The 25,554-nt window shown below is 40.7% G+C and overlaps 1 protein-coding gene across 1 annotated transcript in view; it reads right to left on the bottom strand.

Moving 5' to 3' along the window:
• Positions 1–1,114: 1,114 nt before the first annotated feature.
• The window catches only part of LOC122782102 (adhesion G protein-coupled receptor A2-like), a 47,761-nt gene continuing 23,321 nt past the window's right edge, over positions 1,115–25,554 (bottom strand). Inside the window, exons 3-8 of the mRNA XM_044046308.1 lie at positions 21,770–21,841; positions 19,260–19,331; positions 19,007–19,078; positions 17,571–17,734; positions 9,708–9,921; positions 1,115–1,283 (exon numbers count right to left, since the gene is read on the bottom strand). Of these exons, the coding sequence (XP_043902243.1) occupies positions 1,115–1,283; positions 9,708–9,921; positions 17,571–17,734; positions 19,007–19,078; positions 19,260–19,331; positions 21,770–21,841 (763 nt within the window). The remainder of the gene's footprint in view (positions 1,284–9,707; positions 9,922–17,570; positions 17,735–19,006; positions 19,079–19,259; positions 19,332–21,769; positions 21,842–25,554) is intronic.

The following is a 25,554-nucleotide window of genomic DNA, read 5'->3' as shown; positions in this document are numbered from 1 at the left end:
TGTCTGGCAACCAGGAGGTAGCTGAGCGCAAAAGGCGACAAACAGCTCAGTGAGAAGTCCGTCTCAGACACAGACACACCAGCGCTTCTCGTGTCTCAGATTCATATTTTGGATTCAAACAGCAGTGTGTAATCACTGAAATTCTGTGAAAGTTATATAAGCAAGCTGTCAATTAGTTTAACTCATGCAATATGTGTAACCCAGTGTTATGGACCTGAACGAGTAGGACAAACGCAGATGTCTCCACTCAACTTTAAAGAGAGCCAGGGTTATACAAGGGAAGCTCACACTGAAATACTACACTTACACTAAAATCAGTGAAATAATTATACTTGTAGTCATTATTCATTTGCTAAAACTGAAAATAGCAATGTTTAAAACTCAATTGTGGGTCCATATTGTTTCAGAGAACCTGGGATAATTCCTTCACCTAAAGTCTCACTTTACTAGTGTGGCTGTTGTGCGTCTGCCTTCCCTCCATCAATCATCTAAAACGCATCACTCTGTGTCACCACAGACATGAAAAAAAACGCTGCTACACTGATAAACACTGAGAGTCGTGTGGAGCTGACGGGCTTGATCAGCATTGTGTGAACCCATTTATCAATGTTTCAATGTTACAGACGTTTATCTTCCAAAGCTGTAGCGTAGAACTTCTAAATAATAAACAAATGTCTCTCAAATTGCTTCAGTGCCAACACTACCCAAGACGAACAGGACACGTGTCTTTGTATTGGATTCTTATTTCTACTCACATTTGTAAGAATATGTGGGATTTTAGGGTATCTTTCATTTCTCATGAATAAATGAAAGATACCATAATATTGAATAACTTCCTAGGGGTGTGACCCTATGACTCCAAAAAAGTGCCAAGTTATATTACCACCCATGTTACAGGGCAACAGGGCACATATATCTGTATTGAATTGTAGTGCTTCTTCCTTTTTAAGCTTCTGGTGAATAGGAATAAATGCCATATTGTTAAAAAGCACACATATTATTGCTTCTTTCATGTTAAAGTATACTAGTATTATAGTAGCAGATGCATGAGGAATACTGACAATGCTAAAGCCATTAGTCCGCACACGGTGGAGCATGAACACTGTGAGGCGACTCACCTGAAGTCACCCTTGTTATTGGTGACTCTGTCAGTTGGGCAGTATGGTGCTGACGTCTCCAGAACAACTATCTCCATTTGCTGAGAGGTGTTGCCACGGAAACTGGTCACCAGGCACTCCCAGATGCCAGCAATGGCCACATCAATGTTGGAGAGGATGACCTCGCTGGAGGAGGAGGAGGAGGAGGAGGAGAACATGAAACTGTGAGTCACCTTGTTCCTGTGAGCATCATGTATGTCTTAAAAGTTATTTGTAAAAAAAAAAAAAGGTCCTGGATAAGGATTTGTCCTCTGGTGTAGGGATAAAGGTAATTTTGGGATTAGTTTTGTGGAACTGATTTTTGGATGATTTGGATTCATTTTGGATTAAGTTGAGGATTATGGTAGACGTACGGCGAGAGGGTGAAAAGTTAGGGCAACATCTCAAGGATCCGGTCGTCCTCTTTATCTGCGCAGGAGCGTGACAAAATGTGTGTGCACATGTGTGCTTTCATTCATTCAAGAGACCATGCAGTGACTTCAAATGATGGCTAGGACTTAAAATGATCATTACTCATCTCTTCTACTTTGTCACAGCGATTCCTATCTCAATGGTGAATGACAAAGGATAGTGAAATAGCGACTAAAAGCCAATGCGGGCCATTTACCAAGGCAACTAATCTTGAGGATTTTACTCATTATGAAAAAAAAGAGTAAAACCGAAAAAGAGATTGCTAAGCAACAGGCATTATCACCATAGAAATATCCTTTTTTTTGGAGTAATTCCTTTTTTTTTTAATTTCCAAATACAATGGGTTCTAATCAAACTCACACCATGCCTTCTGTGTACTAATGCCCGTTTTGTGTAGTGTGTGTTTATCTTACATGTCACAGTATAAAAGTGGATGAAGTCTGAGAGGGAATTTAGGGAACAATATTCAACAATTAGTGTGAGTGGGAATTAATATAGACAAAAATACAACTAGCATCCCAGAAAACCATTCTCAAAGGAAATATTTATTAATGAATATTAAATGCCTTCTTTTATTCTGCTTCTCTCTCTCTCTCTGTCTCTCCTTTTGCTTTTAATAGTTTTATTATTGGTAGAATTATTTTCGCTGTTAAGATATTTTTCTCCCATCCCTGGTAAAAATCCAAGGTTTGTAATCCACTAAACCTGAATGAGGATTTAAACCACATGAATATGCACCTTCTGCACATAAAGAACCCAGATGGGACAAGTACATAATCAGTTTCAGTCTGGTAACCTATATTATTGTTAAATTCCTTTTTTCTCATTAAATCAATTGAGATCGCTCCTTGCACCTGTGTTTTGGCCAGTGTTTTGAGCACCAAGGAAAAGAAAGAAAGAGGACAGAGACTATAGCAGCTTGCATATCTGGAATACCAGCTGGCCAAAGAATAAACCAAGGTCTCACTTGGACTAGAAAGCAAAAGCAAAAACAATCCTTCTTTCTCTATTTGCTTTCTTGTTCCCACCCCCAGACACATCAGACCAATACACTGGAGAAAAAAATGGCTTGTGATGTATTTTTTCCCCCCAAGTTTGGCTTGGATTGAACTTGGTGTGAAAAGAAACAAAACCATGGGAAAAGCAAGGCCATCCACTGATTTTGACCAGAGCAAATCTCAATCTCATGAATATCTCAACAGCAAAGTTGAGGGAGCATCTAAGTATGGAGGCGTCAGAGGGTGGCAACTCCATTTCCAACATTAGAACAACATGTTACCGCTAAACTATCTTTCGTCTTTGTGATCTTTGTGAAACATTAGTAACTGACGAATCAGAAGTTACTTTTTAAGTAAAAAAAAAAAAAGAAATGGAAATTTTTTTGATAGTCACTCCAAAAAAAAAGGAAAGAACTGAACTGAAAGTTGAAAAGTAGAATATTTAAAACCCCCAGAAAGTGTGGAATGATACAGGATCACTCTCATATTTCATGAGATAGTCCAGTACTACAGGGAACCGGGCAGAACATAAAAGAGGCAGTAGGAAAAATAATGAATACTGATATCCCACCAAGACTAGTGAATATAGATATATATATATATATACACACACACACACAGTAGAAAATTCTGAAAGGGTAAACAACAAAGACCCATAGCGTATCTTGTGCATTTCTTCATTCGTCATGAGGGAAATAATAACGATAACTGGATAGGAGATCATTCAGTTCACTCACAATTGTGGACACTTTGCCACAAAGGTGCATAATCCCACCTGAGGACAATGAATTATAGTGCCTGGAGTCAAGAATAGTTTTAAAAACATTGAAAACTGAAAACAATTGTACAGAAAAATGACATATTCACCGTGTAGGAAATCCATGATTTGACATGGAAGTGTATAGATCCAGCTTTCTCAGGCAGCCTCAGTCTGTCCGTTTGATACAAAGAGATTGAGTCTACCACCAGTGGGGAGTATCAAATTAGCACTAATGATCTGAACCCACAAGAAAAGGTAACATCAATACAGTAAGATAGTTAAACATTTACAAATGAAAGCATATTGTGCTCCAGTAATTCCTCTCCACTGCAGTTTGTTTTATAAGAGAAAACGGGATGGAAATCAAAGACACAAAACATAACCGTCTATGGCAGACTAATGAAAATGAGTGTGATATAGTCCTAATTTCATCTTCTGTGATCCTCAAAAGCTCTCTTTTCTGATTTCCTAAAAGGCCTTGAATCAGATTTGTAAGCTTGACACTGATGCTGATGACATTCCGTGCCTGTGTGCATACGGTCGTGTCTACACAAGGGCATACGTATCTTTTGTTTGACTCGATGCTCTGCTCTCAGGAGCGACTCCGACGACGTCCGTATGCCACATTCAATCAGACACTTAGTTTACGACGAGATTCAAAAGCTGTAACTCTAACCTCTACCTTACCTTCACTTGCTCGCTCTGTGTCACGCACGATATCACACATGCTTTTAATCTCTCCCTTTCTCCACCTCCTCCTTTAAAACAACATCCTCCCTCTTCCATGGGACGCAAGTTGAGTATTAAGTGTGGATGGGCTTCAATTTCAAACCCCCTGGGCTCAGCATCTCTTTACAGTTATATAACAAACCCGAATGAGGACATACGCCGTCTGAAAACCTAATCTAAACAGATAATATAGATAACATGTCTGGAGGTCAAGTGGATGAACACATCTGTTTGTCATGCCTGTCAGAGTGCAGTATTTGGACAGGACTAGCATTACATAGGGACCGGAGAAACTCGGAGTATAATTACATTGGCAGGAAAGACTAGTTTTCCGTGTCACACTCCGTGTATATGGTGCAAAGACTTTCCAATTTGCTTATTGATTGAGCAACAAAGAATGTGAGTTTGAGCATTAAACATCCTCCTCCACACTCTCGGACACCAGACAGACAAAAGAGGCAACAATTTGCACAGGATTAGTGGTAATGTGCTTTCACCAGACACAGTTTTAGAAATGGGGTGGGATGAGGCGATAGATACACCAACAAGACGCCAAGAAATAGGTTGGATATATTCTTCTGATTCCACTATCATATCCTGTCCCAGGGTTCAAATGCAAACCTCTTGTATGTTGCTCACATCTGAGACAGTGTAGATATTCAGTTTGATTTTGTATGCTAGGTTTGTAATAAAACAAATGAAAAAAAGACACTCAGTACATGCTACTACTTGGGATGTACATGTACATTGTTTTAAAGAAACAAAATGTGTATATTGATGATGTGGGCACCTAGAACTTTGGTTGTGTTTGAAGTATAAAATATAGAATAACATTTACAAATAAATGATTTGTAGAAAGTTAATTATATGTCATCAGCCTGATGTACTTACAGGTAATACCCAGTGCAGCCTATGAATGTATATATACTACATTGCATGTTTCACTGCATTTACAATACAGTGAAACTTCACTGGTGTGTGGACTGATTTTGGGATTCTCCACATTGTCTTGGTATAAGCGTTAATCTTCTGTTCATGAATAGTTGGCAAAGTGATGATCATATCACTTATTATACTTTAAGAAAGGTTTTCACATAATAAACTATCAGTGCAACAGTAGGTTTCATTGTACACCAGATAAAACTAAACAGATCCCTTTTTTAATTAGGCATATCCGTATCTAATTACTTTTTAATTAGGTATCAAGGTACTTTTCCTTTTTTCTTTCTATAAAAAAAACATCTTTTTTTGTCCCAGTAGAGATGATAATGACAGGGGTAAAAATGGGAGCTTTGTTAGCATAAACAGTGTGTGATTACATGCATGCAAAAGACCTGCTGCACTCCGCTCCACTCTCCACCATGAATAGTCTGCAGAAGGTACAGTTACATCACCGCTGAACACGGGCCAACTGTCTGAATGCTGGGAAACACACAGGGAAACACCTCCCCCTCCCCACTGCAGCACATGCACACATCCAGCCACCCACCGCTCGCTCCTCTCCCTCTACCTACGCCCGCCTCTCCGAGGAGAACCTCCCTCGTGAAGGTCTGCTCTCCCGCAGCCTAATCACACGTATCCCAAGCGGCCGGCTGCGTCCAGACAAAACAAGGAAAGCAGAGGGATCCGTCCAGAAGTCGGTCCACAATTTCCAAAAGAAAAGGTCACCCTCACACAGTAAACCTCCCAAGAAAATCGCTATCGCATGTGAGAGGCAGCGGCGGCAGCACACACCAGTCACACACACAAAGCACTGACCTACATCCACCGTAACACTGCACCATTGTGGAGCAGTTCCCAAATGACTCATTAGGAGCATTTATGTTCACACACACACACACTGATATTTAACGGTTTGTTTACATAATGATGATGCTGACGTGACTGCACACCTTTAAATGCCCTGCTCTACCCAACAGCTTCACACGGGCTCCAGTATTTATTGTTATATATGTTATTGTTCAAGTGTAAGGGTAGATACTTGACACCTGTAGAGGATGTTTTTTGTTTTTTTTTAAACAACATAAAACTGCATACATATCTTCTGGATGTGTTCCAGTAAGTAAAATAGAAATAATTATCCTCTATTGTCGTTATAGCATTTCTAAAACAACAAATCTAATGGTGGCCTAAGACTTCTGCACAGTACTGTATATACACAGTATGTTATGAAGACTATTCATTTGAACCTTGCACAACTTAGATTTCTTTTGCAAAGTGATGAACACATAGAACAATAAAGTGGAGGGAAAAAAAGCCCAAGGATGTAACAGAAGGCTGTGTGAGTTGAATTTTTAAGGAAAGTGAAGTTCAGGTTTGTGAACAGGAGCAGAAAGTTCTGAATAAGAAAACAAAATGAGACCTTTGAAAAGATCATCAGCAGACACGCAAAGGATGTTGCGGCGAGAAAACGTTTACCTTTTTTCTTCCCCCTTTTTCCTTTTCGTAACATTTCCCAAACCAGGTTTTTCAATTTGTGCAAAATTAGCCTGATTAAAAATGGAGCGGAATTAAGAATGAAGCAAGATACATCCAAAGCGTCTGCTGTACCTAGCTACAGGCCTCGGAAATGTTTTATTAATGAAACATGAATCACAGGCTGGTCCCACTGCTGCTGATAGAGTTGCTAACACTGGGAGCTTGGCCTGACATTATTACTCAGCAGGGGTTTGGCCCACATCGCACAAGTGCGGGGCCTCATGGGACCTGTTTTTTGGCTGCTGCTCACTGGGCAAGGTAAACAAAAGCTGACTGGCCCACCTTCCCCGGAAGGAAGGGGGGGGATACGTAAGTACAAAGAAATACTAAACAGTAAACATTTTAATAATTTAATGCACGCAAAACACCTCACAATGATGTTGTGAATGTCTTCTCTGGCCATTTGCCTGACACTGGAGGACAAAAAGGTGCAAAACAGCTTGGGTTCACCTTCAAAGAGGCCATTTCATCGAGGCTTTGGCATCTCTACCCGCTGCTGCAACAATGTGCGACCAATCCAAATGAGGACCTTAAGCCACATGCTAAATCCTGTGTGCTCCTTTTTTTCCCCAACCCCTCTCTGATAGGACATGCAGGCAGAGACAGTGTAAGACAAAAGGACATTTATTCAAGGTGAATGACATCAGCCATCGACCGTTATGACTAAGACATTGTCCACTGCGAGTAAATGAGTGTTCACAATGTCTGGCATGTCAAAGGCCAGAACATTAGTTACAATTTGCTCCCTGTAATTTTCTTTTTCTCACTCAATAAGAGCTGGATCAGTTAAGTCCCAGGACCCGTCTCTCAGCACTGTAATTTAAGATACAGCACGAGGCAAAGGGTGAAATTCAGCCCGAGCACGGCAGATTGTTTTTGTTGGACCAAGCTCTGCTATACACTCATCAGCTATGGAAATGATGTCTGCACCTTTCAGGTTGTCTATACAGCAGGCAGGCATTTTCGGTGCCAAGACCAACATGACCCAAACGGTTACACTTGGGGGAGAAAATTGCATTATTTGTGTACACAAGCAGAGAGCAGCGAGTAACTGCAGCCGGGGGCCCTCATCAGAATAGGAGCAATGAGAAATCCGTCATGTTCTATTGGGACGCTGAGCTGAAAAAGTAGAATGAAAACATGGGAAAGAATCACTGCTGAGCAGGTGTGGGGGGGGGGAGTGGGGGGCGATGGGGAGCAGAAGCGTTTGTGATGACAGGACTGGAGAAGCAGCAATGTGGAACAGGAGGCGACACAAGTCAATAATCACAAGGCACAGCAAACACCGGGTCAGTTCTCCTTACACTGACACTGAACAATGGACTCCTCTCTGAGGAGATTCTAGGTATGAAGCCAGGGCCCTTCTCACTACTTTTGCACGTCATTTTTACAGACTGAACTCCAAGCTACCACATGTCGATTCTTTATCGCCATTGTGTTGCAAAGCCACAGATTTGGTACCACACAGCAAACTGTATGGAAGCGCTATATTGCAAATAAAAGTCACTTAAAAATTGCACTTAAATTGTTATTTCAACCTAAATGAATGTTTGGGGTTTTTTTATACTGAGCGGACAGCATCTACTTTAATTACCTTATAAAGTGGGTCTTGTAAAATAGCATATTCATCTGTTAGACGTGGATTATTGTGTCAGTTCTCTTCTTTATGTTCTGCGATTGTTTTCACAAAAAATCTGTCTGTCAGACACAGACCTGGTCACCCTATAGGAGGTGTAACACTTTTCCCAAAACGATGCTGATTAAAGTGGCCAGAGTGAGTCGGAGCAGTAAAGCAGCAAACCGGAAAACCAAAGCAGATAAGAGAGCTTCCAGAGCTCTATAGCAAACTGAGGGAAACTATGATAAGCTGATAAGCCTCTTGGTTTGACTCTCCTCACATTACACTGAGTCGCTGGGTTGATTTTTAAAATATAAGCAAAATGCACTTAAGAATAATATCAAAATATATAGTGTACTTACACACACGCATACACGTTTCAGATGGACGCACAAGATGCACTCTGTCAAAATTTGTGACATGAAGTGTCTCGCAATTGTGCTGACATTTAGTATTTCAGTGTTGCTTGTAGTTGCTAGGTTATGAAAAGTGAGTGCCATCAACGGGTATTGACCCATTTTGATGAACACCTCGACAAAAGCTAACCGTGCCAAGACGCATCGCTACTGAGACACAATGGCACCGGAGACACAACTGAAGGATCTCTTAGTACCCTGTAATCCAATTATTCAAGGCAGTGCATTCACCAGGAGGATCACAGAGAATGTCAAACAGTGAGCTGGGACCTAATGAATAGAAATGCTATTGACTGTTAGTGGCGTTTGCAGTCAGGGGAATGCTACACCTTCCCAGATATGAAGCGGAAATGTAGCAGGCGTTCTCGTCGCCAAATAAAGCACACAGCAAGCGGCGTCATGGCCTTGTTGACACAGACAAACATATTTCTGTCAGCACTCTATCAATATTTATGTTAGAGAGGCTGAGTCAGAACAGGCAGCAGTTAAACTAATCCACAGCCGTGTGCTCCTGCATCTGAGCCCTGCTGCCTGTTGCATTATGACAAATGCATTTACCACCCAGCACACACACACACACACGTTCAAACAATGACACAAACAACCATATGCACCACAGGCCACCAAAAAAAGACAGGAGGATGAAAGCTTGCGGCAATGTCTTCTATCAAAAAATGTGGGGAAAAGCCTATGTCGCCGCTCTACTTTATCACCACAATTATGATTCAGCATCTGTTCCTCTTAGTATGTGATCAGCCCAGCGCTACATCGGCACCGAGGGAGCGGCTGGGTGGCCAAACCTCCAGAGATGAGCTGCAGATTGCTCTGAGGTGTCGGCACGCTGCCAAGCCAATTCTGCCCTGTCCTTTCAGATCCTTATCAAGGGCACCAGTAGCAAAAGGTAAAGCCCAGCTTCCACAGGTGAGTGAGGGACAGAGACGGACGCAGAGAGAGGTTTACGCCAGTGTGTGTGTGTGTGTGTGTGTCACATCTGTGTCTGTGACCCCAGTGACGTGTGCGAGTGTGTATTCTGTGTTTGTACACACGTTCATGCCTCTTTGCATTTGCCTATGTGTTTTGATTGGGCGTACAAACATCCTTCAGAGTGTGTGTGTGTGTAATCTCCCCTCCTGCATGTACCTGGTTAGCAGGCAGCAGTCATGCAGCAGAGTTTCCTCCACAAAGACACCCTGGTCTTCCTGTGTGGTCACAACATGGCCGTTGTGACGCCACCGCAACTCCAGCGACGGGTCCAGGTAGGAGGCGGTGCACTGCAGGGGGAGCCGGTCACCGCGGAAAACCAGCTGCCTCTGAGAGGGGATGAGCTGGAAGAGGGGCATCTCCAGGGGTCCATCTGCAAATTGAGGAGATGATAAAGGTAAATGACAGGAAGGGCACACCAAATTCCTGAGGCAGACGAGAAGCAGCGAAGTCATTCTTCCATCCTTGAGTGAAAAAGAAAGGGGAACACTGGAATGATGACTCAATGGCTTTCTGAATGATTTTCCCTGTGGTGCCGAGAAATAACAAACGAGGCCTTGCATGTCCGCAAATGTCACAAAACATCGTCAACACACACCGACATACAGTACAGCCTGTCAAGGTCACACACACACACACACCCCCCAACCATCATTTGCACATGTTGTTGCTGTTGCTGATTGAGATGAACAGCCGCTGATAAAGGAGAACAGCCTTAAGCACTCCCCTGGACTCTCCTTGACTCCTCACAATGTGAGCCTAGTGCAACACCAGTGATCGGATTACTTACCTTGCAGCAGCCCGAGTCTTCAAGGACTTTTACCAGAAAATATGCCAACAGCAACGATAACTGCAGAAGCCAGAGGAGAGTGTTTGGACCAGTGGCAGAATTATAAACTGTATATAAATATGGGCATATAGCCTTAAGGGTTGAAATTTGAAAAGTGAAGCCCATTAAGTGGGACAGATGTAGTAGTTGGCCACCAGGGTCAACTCCACTGGTTGCCAAAAATAACTCAGTTTGAATGGTAAGTTTATGGAAAAATGAGCCCATTTCTCACCTGATGTATAATATCAGTAAACAGTTTCCTTAGGAGTCAATGGTCTCAGTCCTCGGGAACATACACAACATACTTTACAAAACTGACGTTTTGTAAAGTATGTTCCCATTTAGAGGAAGATAGATGACAGAGCCCAGTACATGCAGTATAAGTGAACATCACTGTGACCGACAGCTGGTATTGTACCAATAAGTCACCGGCTGCAGGTGATGTGTATGAAACTGTCAAGACACTGGTCATTACGACTCGCAAAGGCTTCAAAATGTGAGTTTTCACACACAGGCTATGACCAGAATAGTCCAGTTGTACATTATTAAGTAAATCAGTTTCTCAAATCATGACGAACACTTGGAATATTAGTTTTTACTTAATCTGGAGAGCATGTGTTTTGTTTTTTTTTTGGTTTGTTTTGTCTTCTGGATCCAGGATTTGCCCAGCACACGGGCCCCAGCTCACTGTACCGACATTGGAGCGAGTTTGTTCATACAAGACCGGCCATTTCCTTGGACGTGCTCCAAAGAGCAGCAAAAGCAAGCACTTGTTTTCCAATCAATAGTGGATGCTGCTGCCGACTGACAGGCAATTTGATACATGGCTCATAAAGACCTTTTATTGCCTCATGCATTGGTTTTTTTGCAAAAGAAAATAAAAAAAGATTGAAAGATCCATGACAGGTGACGTGGCAGCACGTGGCACTGTTTCCACCAAGCAGGAGAAGAAAAAAAAGAGCAAGAGTATCTTTGGCAATACACAGTATGTAATTGCAGCTTTTAACAAGGCTTTGACCTCAATTTCCTACACAAGTAATCTATGATTGTAGGTGCATAATCAAAAGGCGAACATCAAAAATCTGTTGATGACATCTCTATGTAATTACTACAGTTGATCCCGTTAAGACTGTAGTTTGAGCAGCAGTAGCTGAAGCTCTGTTATCTGCTGCCGGTGACTCACACAGGAAGCAGCATGGGGCCAATGACTTGGCTAATGCTGATACTGAAACGGCGCTTTGAGCCAAAGGATCAGAGCGTGGCTACTTGGCTTCAGGCCTGTGGACGCGGCGAGAGGAAAGAGACAGTTAGTGGGTGAAAAACCTGGTCCTAATGAGGCAGAACCTCATTTCTGAGGAACTGGATACGTTTAGAGCTAAGATTGGAGTTTTGGTTAAGGTTAAGGTTAGGGAGAACGCTTTGTTGAATGACTGAATGACTGGAAGTCAATGCTTGTGTCCTGATAAGAGTAGCTGAGTAAACCTGTGTGTGTACGATTAGGACAAAGAAAGAGCGATGGAGACTGAAAAGTGTTACAGTTCATTAGCAGTGCGGCGCAGTCTACAGAGCACACTTTGATACGCCCCAACACGCAAGGATACACATAACTTAGATTTGTTTTGTTTTCTTATATAAAGCCTAATGTATGTTGTATGACGCAACTATACACTTAGAAGGAATTCAGTCAACTAACACTATTTCACATGAAACACATTTGAAAGTAACAGTCTGCCCGATTATGGTTTGGTGTCTTCATTCAGAACTTTTGAAAGCGATTGTCTTATAGTATTATAGTGTCTTAGTAGTAGGCATGAAATCCAACTGCACTAGTGAGTACAGGTCAACCGATACAGGTATTTCTATGGCCAATTCCGATTTTATGTATGCACTGCAATCATATACAGTATTTCCAATACAAAATAATGTACAAAATAAATATTAAAAATGCAAAAACTGACAAAGAAAAGCCATCACACTCTGATATGACTTTACTCGGATTTATTCATGAGAGAACGATGCATCATGGGAGCCTGTGGCTTCCTCGGGTTCACTCAGCACAGCAGGTAATCAATAAAATATATAAATAAATAATATTAAACTTTTGTATGATTAAAATTAAGTTTCTATTTTTAATGCGTGAAAAACAAATCGGTTGATTGCCCCAACTCTTCACATATAGGCAAAGGTTTAACGTTTGCCAAAATTCGGAATATGAAATAAGACGATAGTGTCACTCTTGGACAGACTCCTGTATGTTTCTCTAAAGTCGCTTAATTATTCTTCGCTCAAAGCGACTGTTTAAAAGACATGTGTGACTGAACTTCAAAGTGTAACATGACAGAGAACATTGAGTCATATTCGGTAATACTTTTCTATCATTGGAATTATTAGAGACACGCTAAAAGACTCACTTGAAGTACACTTGAAATTTAATTTAATTTAGTTTAATTTAATCTAATGACATGATGCTCTTAAAGTGCAGTTGCACTGTTGTGTCATCATGCAATTAAAAACAGCTATAGAAAGAAGAGACTTGTCCTGCAGCATATCATATGCCATGTGAGCTCCACACTTCGTGTGTGTGCGCGCGCGTGTGCGTGTGTGTGTGTGTTGTTGCTCTCATCCCAGCCTTGTTTAAGAACCACGGCAGATGAGTTAAACAGATACCTGGCCTAACCTCGACACAGGAATCTAGCAGATGATAGCAGGAAGCTGCGTGCACCCCTCCGATCCCTCTCATTTGCAGGCAGTACCTGACCTGTATCAGTGGAGGGACGGGGGCTCAGTGCTGGGCTGTATGGTGCAGACATCTGCTACCCATCACACTGGAAATGCTGCAGGAAGAAACAGATGCATCTTCCATGATGCATCATATTAAAAACAATGGGGAGAAATATCAAAGGAAAAATATTTATATTTTCAGCGGTGTGGAGGAATATCTAGGGAGGCAAAATATTGGACTTTTTGCTGATACCAAGATATATAGTATTTTTATACTTATGTCGCAGCAGATGGAGATAAATTGGGGAAGAAAAATAATAATAGTTGTAGAGGGCGCCAGCATAGAAGTCAAGGAGGTAGCAACTGCCTACTGCTGTAGTCATTTGCTAATAAAAAAAAATCTACAGATACCAATATCAGACGTCACGTCGCCAGACTGCCGGCCACTGATTGGTCAGAGTGCCGTCACAGGAAGAGACGTCCGACACAAGAATCAAGCCGAACAATGTCGAACTGTAAATCAGTTAAAAAGACTTACGACTTAAAAAGTAGGTTAATCTTCAACAATTACCAGGGAAATTTCTAAAATCTTAATATTCATGCATCACAGTGACCATAATCGGAGTCTGTGCTCCGATTATAGAGGAAGTACTGAACAAGGTGAGCTGGGACCAAAGTGGAGGGGGGTGTAAGTAAAAACTGCTCGGTATGAAGTGAATGAATAGGGTACTGTGAGACGAACGGGTGCTATGGAAATTCAGACAGATCCAAACATGGCATTCGCAGGCTGCCTTATCACTGTAATCCTATAATGGTTACTTTAAGACCTGAAAGGAGCATGCCACATCCTGCCACTTCATTCCACTCATGGCTCTTTGTCCATGGACGACACTGAATTTTAATTTGAACTGGAGTTACTTTAGTTTTCTCTGTGTGAATAAAAATCACACAATTCTGCTAAGAAACACTTGCCAGGGGTTTCTGGACTGGTATTTAAACACACAACCTGCAGGGTGGTAAACATGTACAGGCTCCAGACTGGGACACATTTTTCTTCATTGGCTTTCTATAAACGCCCAACACGAAGGGCATCTTCACATAATGTCCCTTTCCTCACACATGCACAACACGCACCAACAACCCGGCAGAGTCCACCCCTAACCAATGATTTTCTCATTCTAGAGCAATATCCCCTATGTGGACCAGATGTGAGGACAGGAGAGGGATGATTCTATCACATATGAAATGCAATTCCCTTATGGACTGCAGCACAGAGCAAGGAGATACAGCAATGCAAAGGGGACAGGGAAGGAGGCAAAGGGAGACAGCCTGTTTACAACTTGCCTTTACGAAAGACTTTGGGATTTCTCATTACTGTAGCTGAACAGAATCTTAACAATAAAATTGGTAATTGTGTTCTGCCTACAATACTCACAAAATAGATTATCAGTAACAACATGCACCAGAATATTTTCATTGTCATTTGTCTTAGTGTTTGCTCGATCTTTTCCTTTCTGCTCCTCTGCTGTAGGTAAGACCAACCAACAAACTGTTTCTAGTTTTTATGTTAGCGTGGTATGAAAACTTTCCAAAACTATAATTATAGAGATAGTTTTTTGCCAAGCAAACCTGATCTTTTCCTCCAACTGTATATTTAGACATTTTCACACCTGGCAATAGACCAGGAACGTTAGCACAATAAAACAAATCAGTAAATATCGATAATTATCGCGATAAACATCAGATGATTAAAGACATTCTTGTCTCTTGTGTGAAATGTGATAAAACCAGTAAACTTTGATTTTAAATGTTTTTATGGATAGAAGACAAAAAATGTTGTTTATGCAATATATAAATACTATGTCAATATATGCTGAACCTTTGTGATATTGTGACTGAAAAACGTTATAAACCCATTGAGCTACTCAATAAAGATAAATAATCCTAAACAAGTTTTGCAGAAAGCACTTTGACAGCACACTGGGGAACAGTGGAGAGCAAAGCTTAATTTCCATGCATATTTCCAAGTCTTATTTGGGGGTTTGAATTACCAGCTACAGTAATATATAGAGGGATATACAGTAATAGGGCAATGGTCACACAAAAGACTGCATTAAGAGACAAAGTATGTCTATGGCTTTCAAGCTGGCAATTTTTACACTCGGTTTGTCAAACAGTTCACAGCAGGTGCAGAAATAACAGTAGAGAGGGAAACCCATTATCAGTGTGGATCTACTTAATCATGTTCATTGTACTAACCTCTTGAAAATGGGATGTTGCTGAAATTAAACTGCTTCTTTGTAATGAGAACTCTCCACAGGTACTTTTAAAGTGTACAGATTTCCCTTATAGATTTCTCTTTGTCAGAGATTAGAAAAATGTCTCTCTTAAGAAACCAACTGAATCAAAAAGTCGAAGTTCTTTTGTTTCCTCAATTAACAATCCTAAGAAAAAAAACAAAAAAAAAAAACCTGAAAATACTCTCAGATTTTCTGGCGGTAGATGATTTAAAATACGCATCTTATGTAGTTTTTAAAAAATGTATCATGGGATACATGGATCTTTACATTTAAGGTAAGTTTTAAATGCAGTAACTAGTAGCAGGAACTGACAGTGACAGTCTTCTGCTTTCCAGAGGTGACTCCACTAGTTGCAACAAGACGTCCTTTGAAAGAAAGTCCATGAGAAACTGACCCTATTTCTCACTTGATTTAAAACATCAGTAAATATTTCCATAAATCTCAATCAATAGTTTCAGGTCTCATTCAATGAAGCATGATGTCATTTTTTACTATTAAAAGAAAAATTGGCAATAAAACATGGCATACATGGGTGGAGAGCTGGTTGTAGCCTGGCTGTAAGTGACACTTTTGAACCTCTGGATGCAAAATCTCAACTGTGGTGTCGGCCAAATCGCAATTGTGGAGGCTTCAAAACAGGTGTCGAGACTGTTATGGGTGACGTTGCAACTAGGATTCCACAGCAGGAACCAGGAACCATATGGAAGTACCGCTTTGTTTTGTTTTTATAACCGTTTTTTTTGCCCCAAATAAGGTCCTGTTCGGTGGTAATAGCAGGGTGAACGCTACATTTTTGATTGGTTGGAGCAATCGTCCCATTTTATTCCACTCACCATTTTTAAAAACCTAGAGCAGCAATCCAAACCACCTGTTTGTGCTTCAGTGTATTTAAGGAGACCAATCCCCAAAACAGCTCATAAAATCTCCTCCCATTAGAAGTCCGAAAGTCCACACATTTTGTGACCACGGCTGTTTAATTTGGCTCACCACAGTTTTGGTAATGATCAAAAATGATCTTGCACAGTACCTCGTAAGTTACTGCCTCTATTCGCTATGCTGTTCGTTAACTTGTGCATTATGACAGCACTCATGCATTATCTCCACCAGGTGGAATCAATTCATTAAATGAATTGCTAATTATGTCGAGCATTATTTAGGGACTGTGGGGAGGCTATCATAAATTACTTGACGCTATAAATTCAATGTAATGCAGTGACATAATTAAGTCTAAGTAGGTAGGACTGTTATTGAATAATATGGAATAAGTATCTGTTTGGTGAGTAATTATATAACATACTGTAGAAGTCAAATCAATCTATGCATGCAGAAGTTAATACGGCTAAAGCTGTACCTTCAACAAGCTTTCCGGACCTATGTCACAACTTTTGTTTTTGGTGCTTTAACTTCACCAAAAGCTGCAACAGCTACAACTACTCATTCTGTCTCTGAGCTACCAAGATATACGACTGAAAAATCTAGAGGAAACACTGCACAAACACTGGATGTCAGGAAGCCAATACATCATTGTACAGCCTGCCCAAGCACAAAAGGATTAGAGACCAGGGGCTAAAGTCTATTTATTTTCTAATCATTTCAGCATCAGCCAGTTTTACTAAGCTTCAGTAGGCCAGGCCTTCTGTCACTCACAAAACAGTGGGTAAATCAAATGAAAGCCTCAGAGAGAAAGATCCAATGGGCACTGTTTAGAGCTCTAGACAGGAGCATGAGAGAGGTGGTGTAAAAATAAATGTTTTTTTAATATGTAAAACTGCATTGTGTTTTACATAAACCCTAACCCTAACCCAGGGGAAATTAGCTTTTATACCATCAAACTAATGAATAACCAGGTTTTTGAGCAGTAGAATTCATTTTGTGTTTGCAGCCATCTCCTGTTACTGGCGCTTTAATGTTGCTTTTGCCTCTGTCAATTTTGGCATGAAACAAATCACTTGTCACACCGAGGCCACAGGAGACAAGATCAAAACACGAACACTGAAAAACACAGAGAGAGCTGTGTGGAGCTGATCAGAGCTGAGCTTAATCAGAATTGAGTAACTGGAGATTTAAAGTCACAAAACTATTTATGGAAATGAAAACTTCCACTCTTTAAGAACCAGTAAATAACACCGTCTACGGGATGTTAACCTCACACTGTCATCATAAAGTCCTTACCACATCTGAGTTGCTGTTCACGTAGGTTACGAAACTCCAGGCCGTGGAGGTGGGTGGGGAACACACACACCGTCTCGTTCCCAATCCTCACCGCGTTGCTTCGGGCCCAGAGGAGCAGCCACTTCAGCTGACAGTCACAGAATAAAGTCTCAGTGTGGAAGTGCCTTTGTGAGAAAAGCGGCAGACGGTTACATACTGTGTGTTCATGTTCCTGTCTCTGGATTTACACCTCCATTCATAGATTTCATTTGTTAAGCAGTTCAGTTAACACAGGTGTACTTAATATATTTAATCAATGTCATGTTTTGTGCCACTTCAAGGAACGGTGTATGCTGACTCACTGGCCTGCCTATGTATAACAGTCAACATTAATGGCATTAGTTAGTGTTTTTCCTGACATAATAAGTTGATATGTTTGGACTTTTAGGTATACACCTGTGCGGTGTATGTGTATATACACCTCGATAACTCCTCCGTCTCTGCCAGGATGGAAGCTGCTGTCCCAATACAATCGTGAGCAGTAGTTACTCCCAGTTTGTAATCACTGTTATTTGCAGAGACCCATGCTCCCATTGTGTAATTATTTAACCTTCTATTTTGATGCACTTTCTGTTTTTTGTACCACATATCAAGGCTGCTAGGACAACTTAATTCCCCTTCTTGGATTGATCTATCAATCTATCGATCTACGCATATATCTATCTACGTATAAATACGCATCTACCTATCTGCATATTTATTTATCTATCTAATGTAATGTAATGTAATGTAAAATTTATTTATCTATCTATCTACATATATCTACGTATCCATCGTAGATATACGTAGATGGATAGATGATACATAAATATACGTAGATAGATAGATTGATAGATCAATCCAAAAAGGGGAATTAAGTTGTCCTAGCAGCCTGGATATGGGGTACAAAAAACAGAAAGTGCATCAAAATAGAAGGTTAAATAATTACACAATGGGAGCATGGGTCTCTGCAAATAACAGTGATTACAAACTGGGGGTAACTACTGCTCACGATTGTATTGGGACAGCAGCCTCCATCCTGGCAGAGAAGGAGGAGTTATCGAGGTGTATATATACACACATCCACCGCACAGGTGTATACCTAAAAGTCCAAACATATCAACTTATTATGTCAGGAAAAACACTAACTAATGCCATTAATGTTGACTGTTATACATAGGCAGGCCAGTGAGTCAGCATACACTGTTGCTTGAACTGTATATCTACGTATGCATCTATCTATCTATCTATCTATCTATAGATCTATCTATATATCCATCCATCTACGTATCCATAGATCTACGTATACCTATGTATCCATCTATCTACACATCTACCTATCCACATATCTATCTACGTATCCATAGATCTATGTATCTATCTACAGTACATGCATGTGTTTACTATGTTTGTCTTACAGCACTCTTAGAGCCACGAGGTGTGTGAAAAGTCCCACAGTCAGGGTGGAGAAGATGTTCCCAGATAAATTCCTGTTTGTGGGAAAACGAAAACACACAAAGACATTCATTCAGACACAGGCCACTCCTCACTAAAAACCAGATCAGTGTTTTATGTTTGCATCACCATTTCATAGAGCACAGTCTCTTAAGAACAGATTAAACATAAGGCTGTGCACTTCATGTTTTCTAACAAAAAAAAGGGATTACTCACAACTTTGAGAGGTTGCTCAGATCAAGGAACATTTCAGGGGAGAGACAGCCAATCCTGTTGTTGGACAGGTCCCTGTGAGGATTAAAAAAAAAAAAGTAAAAAGTGAAGAACAATGAGGGGTTCGTGTAGAAATAAGGATACTGATAATGGAGTGAGCGAGAGACGGAATAAAACAGGAATTATCTGTAAAAATAAGTAAATGTTCTTGTCTGTTTTCATGCTTCCTCACATTTCTAAAACAGAGGAGACTTAAAAAGCTATGAAAGCTGTGTTACGAAGGCAGTGCCATGTTCATTCATCTATTCAACATCCTGGAATATGCCTCCCGACCTGCTGTAACCTTGTACTCCTCACATAACCATTACACAAACCCACACACACACACATACTGTACACGAGCACATGGAAAAGCAGTGGGCTTCTGTGTACCAGCGGCAGAGTGCTGTCGTGTCCGTGGCTCCATGCCCTCGCACTCTGTAATTAAAGAGCTGCTTTGCTGGAGCAGCTGTGGGAAAATAAGCAGAGCACTCGAGTAATCACCAGTTGGGGAGCACTTAAATTAGCACTCTGCTGCTCCCCAAGCTTGGTGCACACGTGCCCTAAACCAGCTTGGCTAACTCACCACTTGCATGCCTGCCAGCCCAGACCCCACTAACTATCAGGCTACAATCATGTCAGTCACTCTGAGGCCTATATGTAGAAAATCAGGATGAGTGAATCATTGAGAATATTACTCATTGAAACTAACAATGGAAATAAACATCATACTTAACTCTTTTCTACAGGTTTGTGCCTGGTTTTTTTGTAAATACGCTTCAAGGGCTTTTGTAAGACCAACTTTGTGTATTGTCCATTAAAGGTCCAGTGTGAAAGAATCAGTGACAGCTACTGATGAGACTGCAGGTTGTAATAAATGGAGTGCTCTGCTCATCCCTCCATTTCCCAAACTACAGCTGCCTTCTGATCCCAAAAAAAGAAATCCATCAGTGATCATTCCTCTTTTTTGGTGAAGTAAGCTTCCACTTTAAATTACAAAATGCACAGTCTGACTGGTTTGATGTGAAGTCAGTGCTGTCATGTCCGTTCACATGAGACATTACATTAAGATCACCTGACAATTTTGTGAATTCATAAGGTAACTCTGTTGTACATTTGCACTCGGCTTAATCCAAGGTCATCATTTAGGAATCTAAACAGAGTCTATGGCCAAGAAGATAATCAGTAAAACGACATTGCTGTTGTGGGGTGTTTTAATCTCAAACACTGACATAACCTGGTCGAGATGAGATTATGTTTGTGACAATGAAAACCCCGACTTTGTGGTCAGATTAGCTCACTAATCTCCTAAACTGGTTTCATAGTACGGTCTTCTGAACACTGACAAAAACATGCTTCAAAAACTAACATGTTTCCAAAAACGGGTACTTTGGTTGAGTTAAGCAAACATAACCACTTGATTAAATGTGAGTTAATATTGCTGATATCGTTTCACTCAGGTGTGAAGGACAGCCATGCAGCAACACGTCTGTGATCAAAGTGCTTCATATCTGGGCACAAGCATTTAGCTCCACTGGTGGAGGGGACGCTACCATTTTTTGTGTCCGATACCGATATCAGGAGTGATATTAGTTAGTTTTATTGTTATTTATTATTCATGAATTGTAAAGCTGTATTTGTGCCGAGTAATTTCAAAGACACAATTCTCCAACTGTGCAACAAATCTTGTTCTCCTAAAAAGAAGAAATAAACAGCCCAATGACTCAGCGAAAATGTTTTTTCTGATTTTAATGCATAGTGTGCGATTCTGTGCATAGTGACGCATGTGATATATTGGATTGCTGGATTGTATCAGATTTTACATTTTTAACTGTCCGATATCCAATACAGTGACTTTGACCAGGATCAAACTGATACCGATACCGATACTGAACGATACTGATTCACATCCCTAGACATGAATGACAAGAATTTACAGAAACCAGCCCGAAAAGTAATACTATACTGTATAACAATAATTACCTTCTAATGCTATATTACTGATATTAGTGAAATATAAAATAGTATATAAAGCATTTTAAGCATGAATTGTAAAAAGTGTATAAAACAAGAAGATGAAACTGCAACTATAGTCCCAGCAGAGGATCAGTGGTTCTGTGCTCCGAATTGTGTGTGGGGAGAAAGTATAAGACAAATGCCCTCCCTCAAACTCTACCGTTCCTTCTAGCAAAACATGACTCCTTCCCAAATCACAATGGAATTGAATGTGTCTAGTCCCTACCTGTCTAGCTCTATTAATGTGAAGGAAGGTACTTCTTGAAATGGGACCTCAGTTATTCTGTCTGCATGAGGAAAGTTCAGAGATGCCTGAAATCGTGGTTTCAGCATATTTGCCTCAGTTAAACATTTCTGTCCTCTCTTCACTCTCCAGTTAAGACGCTCACTCTTGTCCTCTCGGAAGCCAGAGAACTTGACCCCGAGAGAAGGCTATTACAAGGCTTCATCATACTCACAGTCTCCTCAGAGTCAGCAGACCACGGAAGGCCCCAGGCTCCACTGTGCTTATCAAATTATTCCTCAGATCCCTGGAGAAGAGAGACAGAGAAGGATTGAGTCAGAAATGACAGTCCGTGATATCTATCTATCCATCTATCTATCTATCTTGGTCAAAATCACTGGATTGGATATCGGACAGATAAAAGTGTAGAATCCGATACCGTCCAAAAATCCCTTATATCGCATACTTCACTATGCACAGACTGTAAAAATATAAATAAATATCAGCAAAACCATTTTAGCAGAGTCATGTTTGGGCTGTTTATTTTCTTCTTTTGGGGAGAACAATGTTTGTTACACCGTTGGAGAATTATATCTTTGAAATGACTCGGCACAAATGGGTTGTTAACAGCTGCAAAGTTCATAAATGGTCTAAAATGAATGTATCGGAATAATATCAGTATCGTAGTTATTCAAGGTTTGATATCGGTATCAGTCACAAAAAAGTGGTATCAGGACATCCCTAATCATGAGGATGTTTATATTGCACATTGAGAAAGGTGCAGGACACAGAATAAGGATTTACATCTGCTGGGAATAAGTGGAAGACTCATTTTTTAAGCAACAGGAAAGAAGATAATAAAATTAAATGAAAAATAGGAGGTTACCATAGTAAATACATTATTTTGATAGGACAATGCTGGAGCCTGTGAGTAACCTTGCACCTGCTAGCTGGACACCACAAAATATTTCCTGCATACCCAAGACCCAGACCACATCCACTCAAGAGGCAAAGACACATGTTGAGGTTTTCAGCCAGGCACTCCTTGTCCTCCCCCACCGCCTACCCCAAAACCTCTGATGCTTACTAAAAATGGATCTTGGTAAAAAAAAATATCTCTATTTTGGTTTTCTCCACAGGCCTAAGAAAGCTTCCTGAAATTGTGTCCCTGGTTTCCTCCGAGAACTCCGTACTCCGTGTCCAGTGTGATGAGAATCAGAAGAGAGGTACAGCGCTTTTTCCTTGTATTTTAAACAAATGTGAGCAACAATGGAGTCCAACTGAGACCAAAAACTTTTACTTGACAGTTGAATTGGGGCCAGCCAAGAGAGATAAAATGAGCGCAATAAGGACTTTCCTTAGACTTAAACAATATTCCCAAGGTGAAAATAAAGAAAACTACTACTTCTTTTTTTTTTTTTATTGGACAAGTGGGACAATTTGGCTGCAAAATGTTCTTTTGAACCCAATCACAGCAGTGGATAAATAAGTCACAGTATTACATTCAGTACTGACAGAACATTTTAAGTACAAGAGCCCAACAGTAATGCACACTTCATCTTGAGACGGGAAGCATGAATGTCTGCATCACAAGTGCTAAGCACGAGCTGTATGAAAAGCCTCAGCTGTAGCTGCTTTACAGTAAGTGATGTTAATTTGCTCAGCGTCAGGCATTAGTTACACATACAGGAGAGGACCCATCATTAGCAGCAGAAAAATTACTCCCATCCAGACTTAACGATCTGCGTCTTGTATTTAATTGTTTGGTACATGGTTAAAACACACTTTGTCTGCACCATTAGGACAACCCCACACATAACCCTGACCCATTATAACTCTGCCTGGCATGCATCTCTCTCTCTCTCTCTCTTTCTTTGCTTCTTTCCCCCTGTTGTTTTAGAAGATATCACCACCAACTAAGATTTGCTATTTAAATGGGTTTATATGCTTGATTTGACATAAACGCCAGCACATCCAGCTGAGACTTTCAACAGACATTAGCGCTTCTTTTAAAACACAGCTCTTTTAAAATTCATCTGTTCAAACTGGGGAGTTAGGAAATAAAACTCAAACCTTGAAAACCTATATATAAATATACAGCCTAGAAGTGCATCAGACCATCTAACAGTGATGTAATGTTGTGTTTCGCTGCACAAACTGAGCACAAAGCAAGCTAAACTGTCTTCTGGAGCAGACAATCATAACACTAGGGCTCAAACAATTACTCGCTATATTGATTATTAATCGATTACTCAATCAATCGTAAACAACGTAATAAGTGTTTGGATTAAAATAAGTTTTCTGCTTTTTCAGCTTCTACATTGTGAATATTTTCTGGTTTCTTTGCTCCATATAACAAATAAATCATTAATACTGAATCAATTTTGGTTTGTGGACAAACCAAAACCTTGGAGAACATCATTTCCAGGTTTGAAATGATTGACTGATCAACATTATTTCATAATTTTCAGACATTTTGTGGACCAAACGATTACCTGATTAATCGAGGAAATAATTGAAAGAGTAATTGATTATTAAAATAGTTGCAGCACCTGAAAAGTGGTGTGCAGGAGTATCCCTAGGTCTACACCGTAGATGACAAAGTAACAAACAATCAAACCTGTTCGCTCCAACTGAGTGAAGTGGCAGAATGAATATCACAGACAGGCAACAAGAGTGTTCAACCTGGCATGACAAATAATACGGTTCAATCCAATTTCACCCCTTGCCCCTAGCACTTAGCCCTAGCCCTCTCTTTTGCATGTTCACATGTCGCTGCAGTGTGTCCCTTGGGGTAGAGTGAAGTGTAAAGGCTAACAGACTCTGCAAATGGAAATTTTTCGGGGGGCACACTTCAAAAGGACACATATGAGCTTTTACCCAGACTAACCAAATCCAAGGAAACTAATGCTATTGTCATAAAGCCAACATTGGCTTGTATTTTGCACAGCTATGTTAACCACAACAAAAAAAGGCATTGGTGATATTTTGTGACATGTCTCTGCTTTGCTGCAGAAAAGCAGAACTAGTGCTGGGCAGTTTCAGAATGAAAAATAGTATTTATTATTTTTAATGATGTGAATTTTTCATATACTGCAAGACCAGCATATAAAAAAAGGAATGTGGCGCAACGGGGGGACAACGACAACACTTTTGACTGTTGCACCATACATGCTAAGGGCTTAGCTAAAGAAGTAACTGTGGTAGTTATTGCAAAAATTTACTCCACCACTTTAGCAGAAAACAGATGAGCACCAAGAATTAGTTTAGATGGGGCCCAAAAAAACAGCCAGACCCGAGCCAGTGCACAATCTCTCTGAGCCGAGCCCAACCAGACCCATTCACTGTAATTATGAGCCCAAGTGGGTTATAACCAAGGGCGTAGGTTTGCGTATGGACGGTGGGGGCATGTCGGGCAGAGATTCTAAACTCTACCAAAAATGTATGCTATGTACGTTATGTTAACAGACACACACACAAACAACTGCACCACTCTCTCTTTTTCCCAACCACTCGCTCAATACGAGCACACACACACACTCAACTCAATAAAAAATTTTGAAAAATACAGTGACATACATTTTTAGTCATACCGCCCAGCACTAAACAGTATTAATGTCTATTTGCTATGATAGAAATGTAGCGATACAAGAAGAGCTGACAATGTTCTACATACATGATACATATAATGTTCTTGACGGGGTCTCCGGGATTCATCATTACACAGAAACATGTCACAAACTGTCAGAAGAGCACTGGTGTCGCCTTCCTAACCTCTCGGTCAAGTCAGTTCAGCTGGCGGTGAGCTCGTGTCCCTGCTCTCATCCTAAGCCGTCTTTGATCATGTGCAAACTGCTACAAAAGAGCGAGTGGAGGGTAGCGGTGAAAAGGTTAACCGTTGTGCCTGCAGCTCCTCTTTTTATCCTCCACGCATCTTACAGCTCACCGCTCTGCTGTCTTTGAATTTGCTGAATGTTCAAATCTTCCCGACCTCATGGACTCACTGCCTTGCCAAGGAGC

Source organism: Solea senegalensis, linkage group LG15 (genome assembly GCF_019176455.1).
Source record: "Solea senegalensis isolate Sse05_10M linkage group LG15, IFAPA_SoseM_1, whole genome shotgun sequence".
Classification (NCBI taxonomy): Eukaryota; Metazoa; Chordata; class Actinopteri; order Pleuronectiformes; family Soleidae; genus Solea; species Solea senegalensis.
Note: the sequence above shows the minus strand (reverse complement) of the source record. Positions and strands in the feature narration are given on the sequence as shown.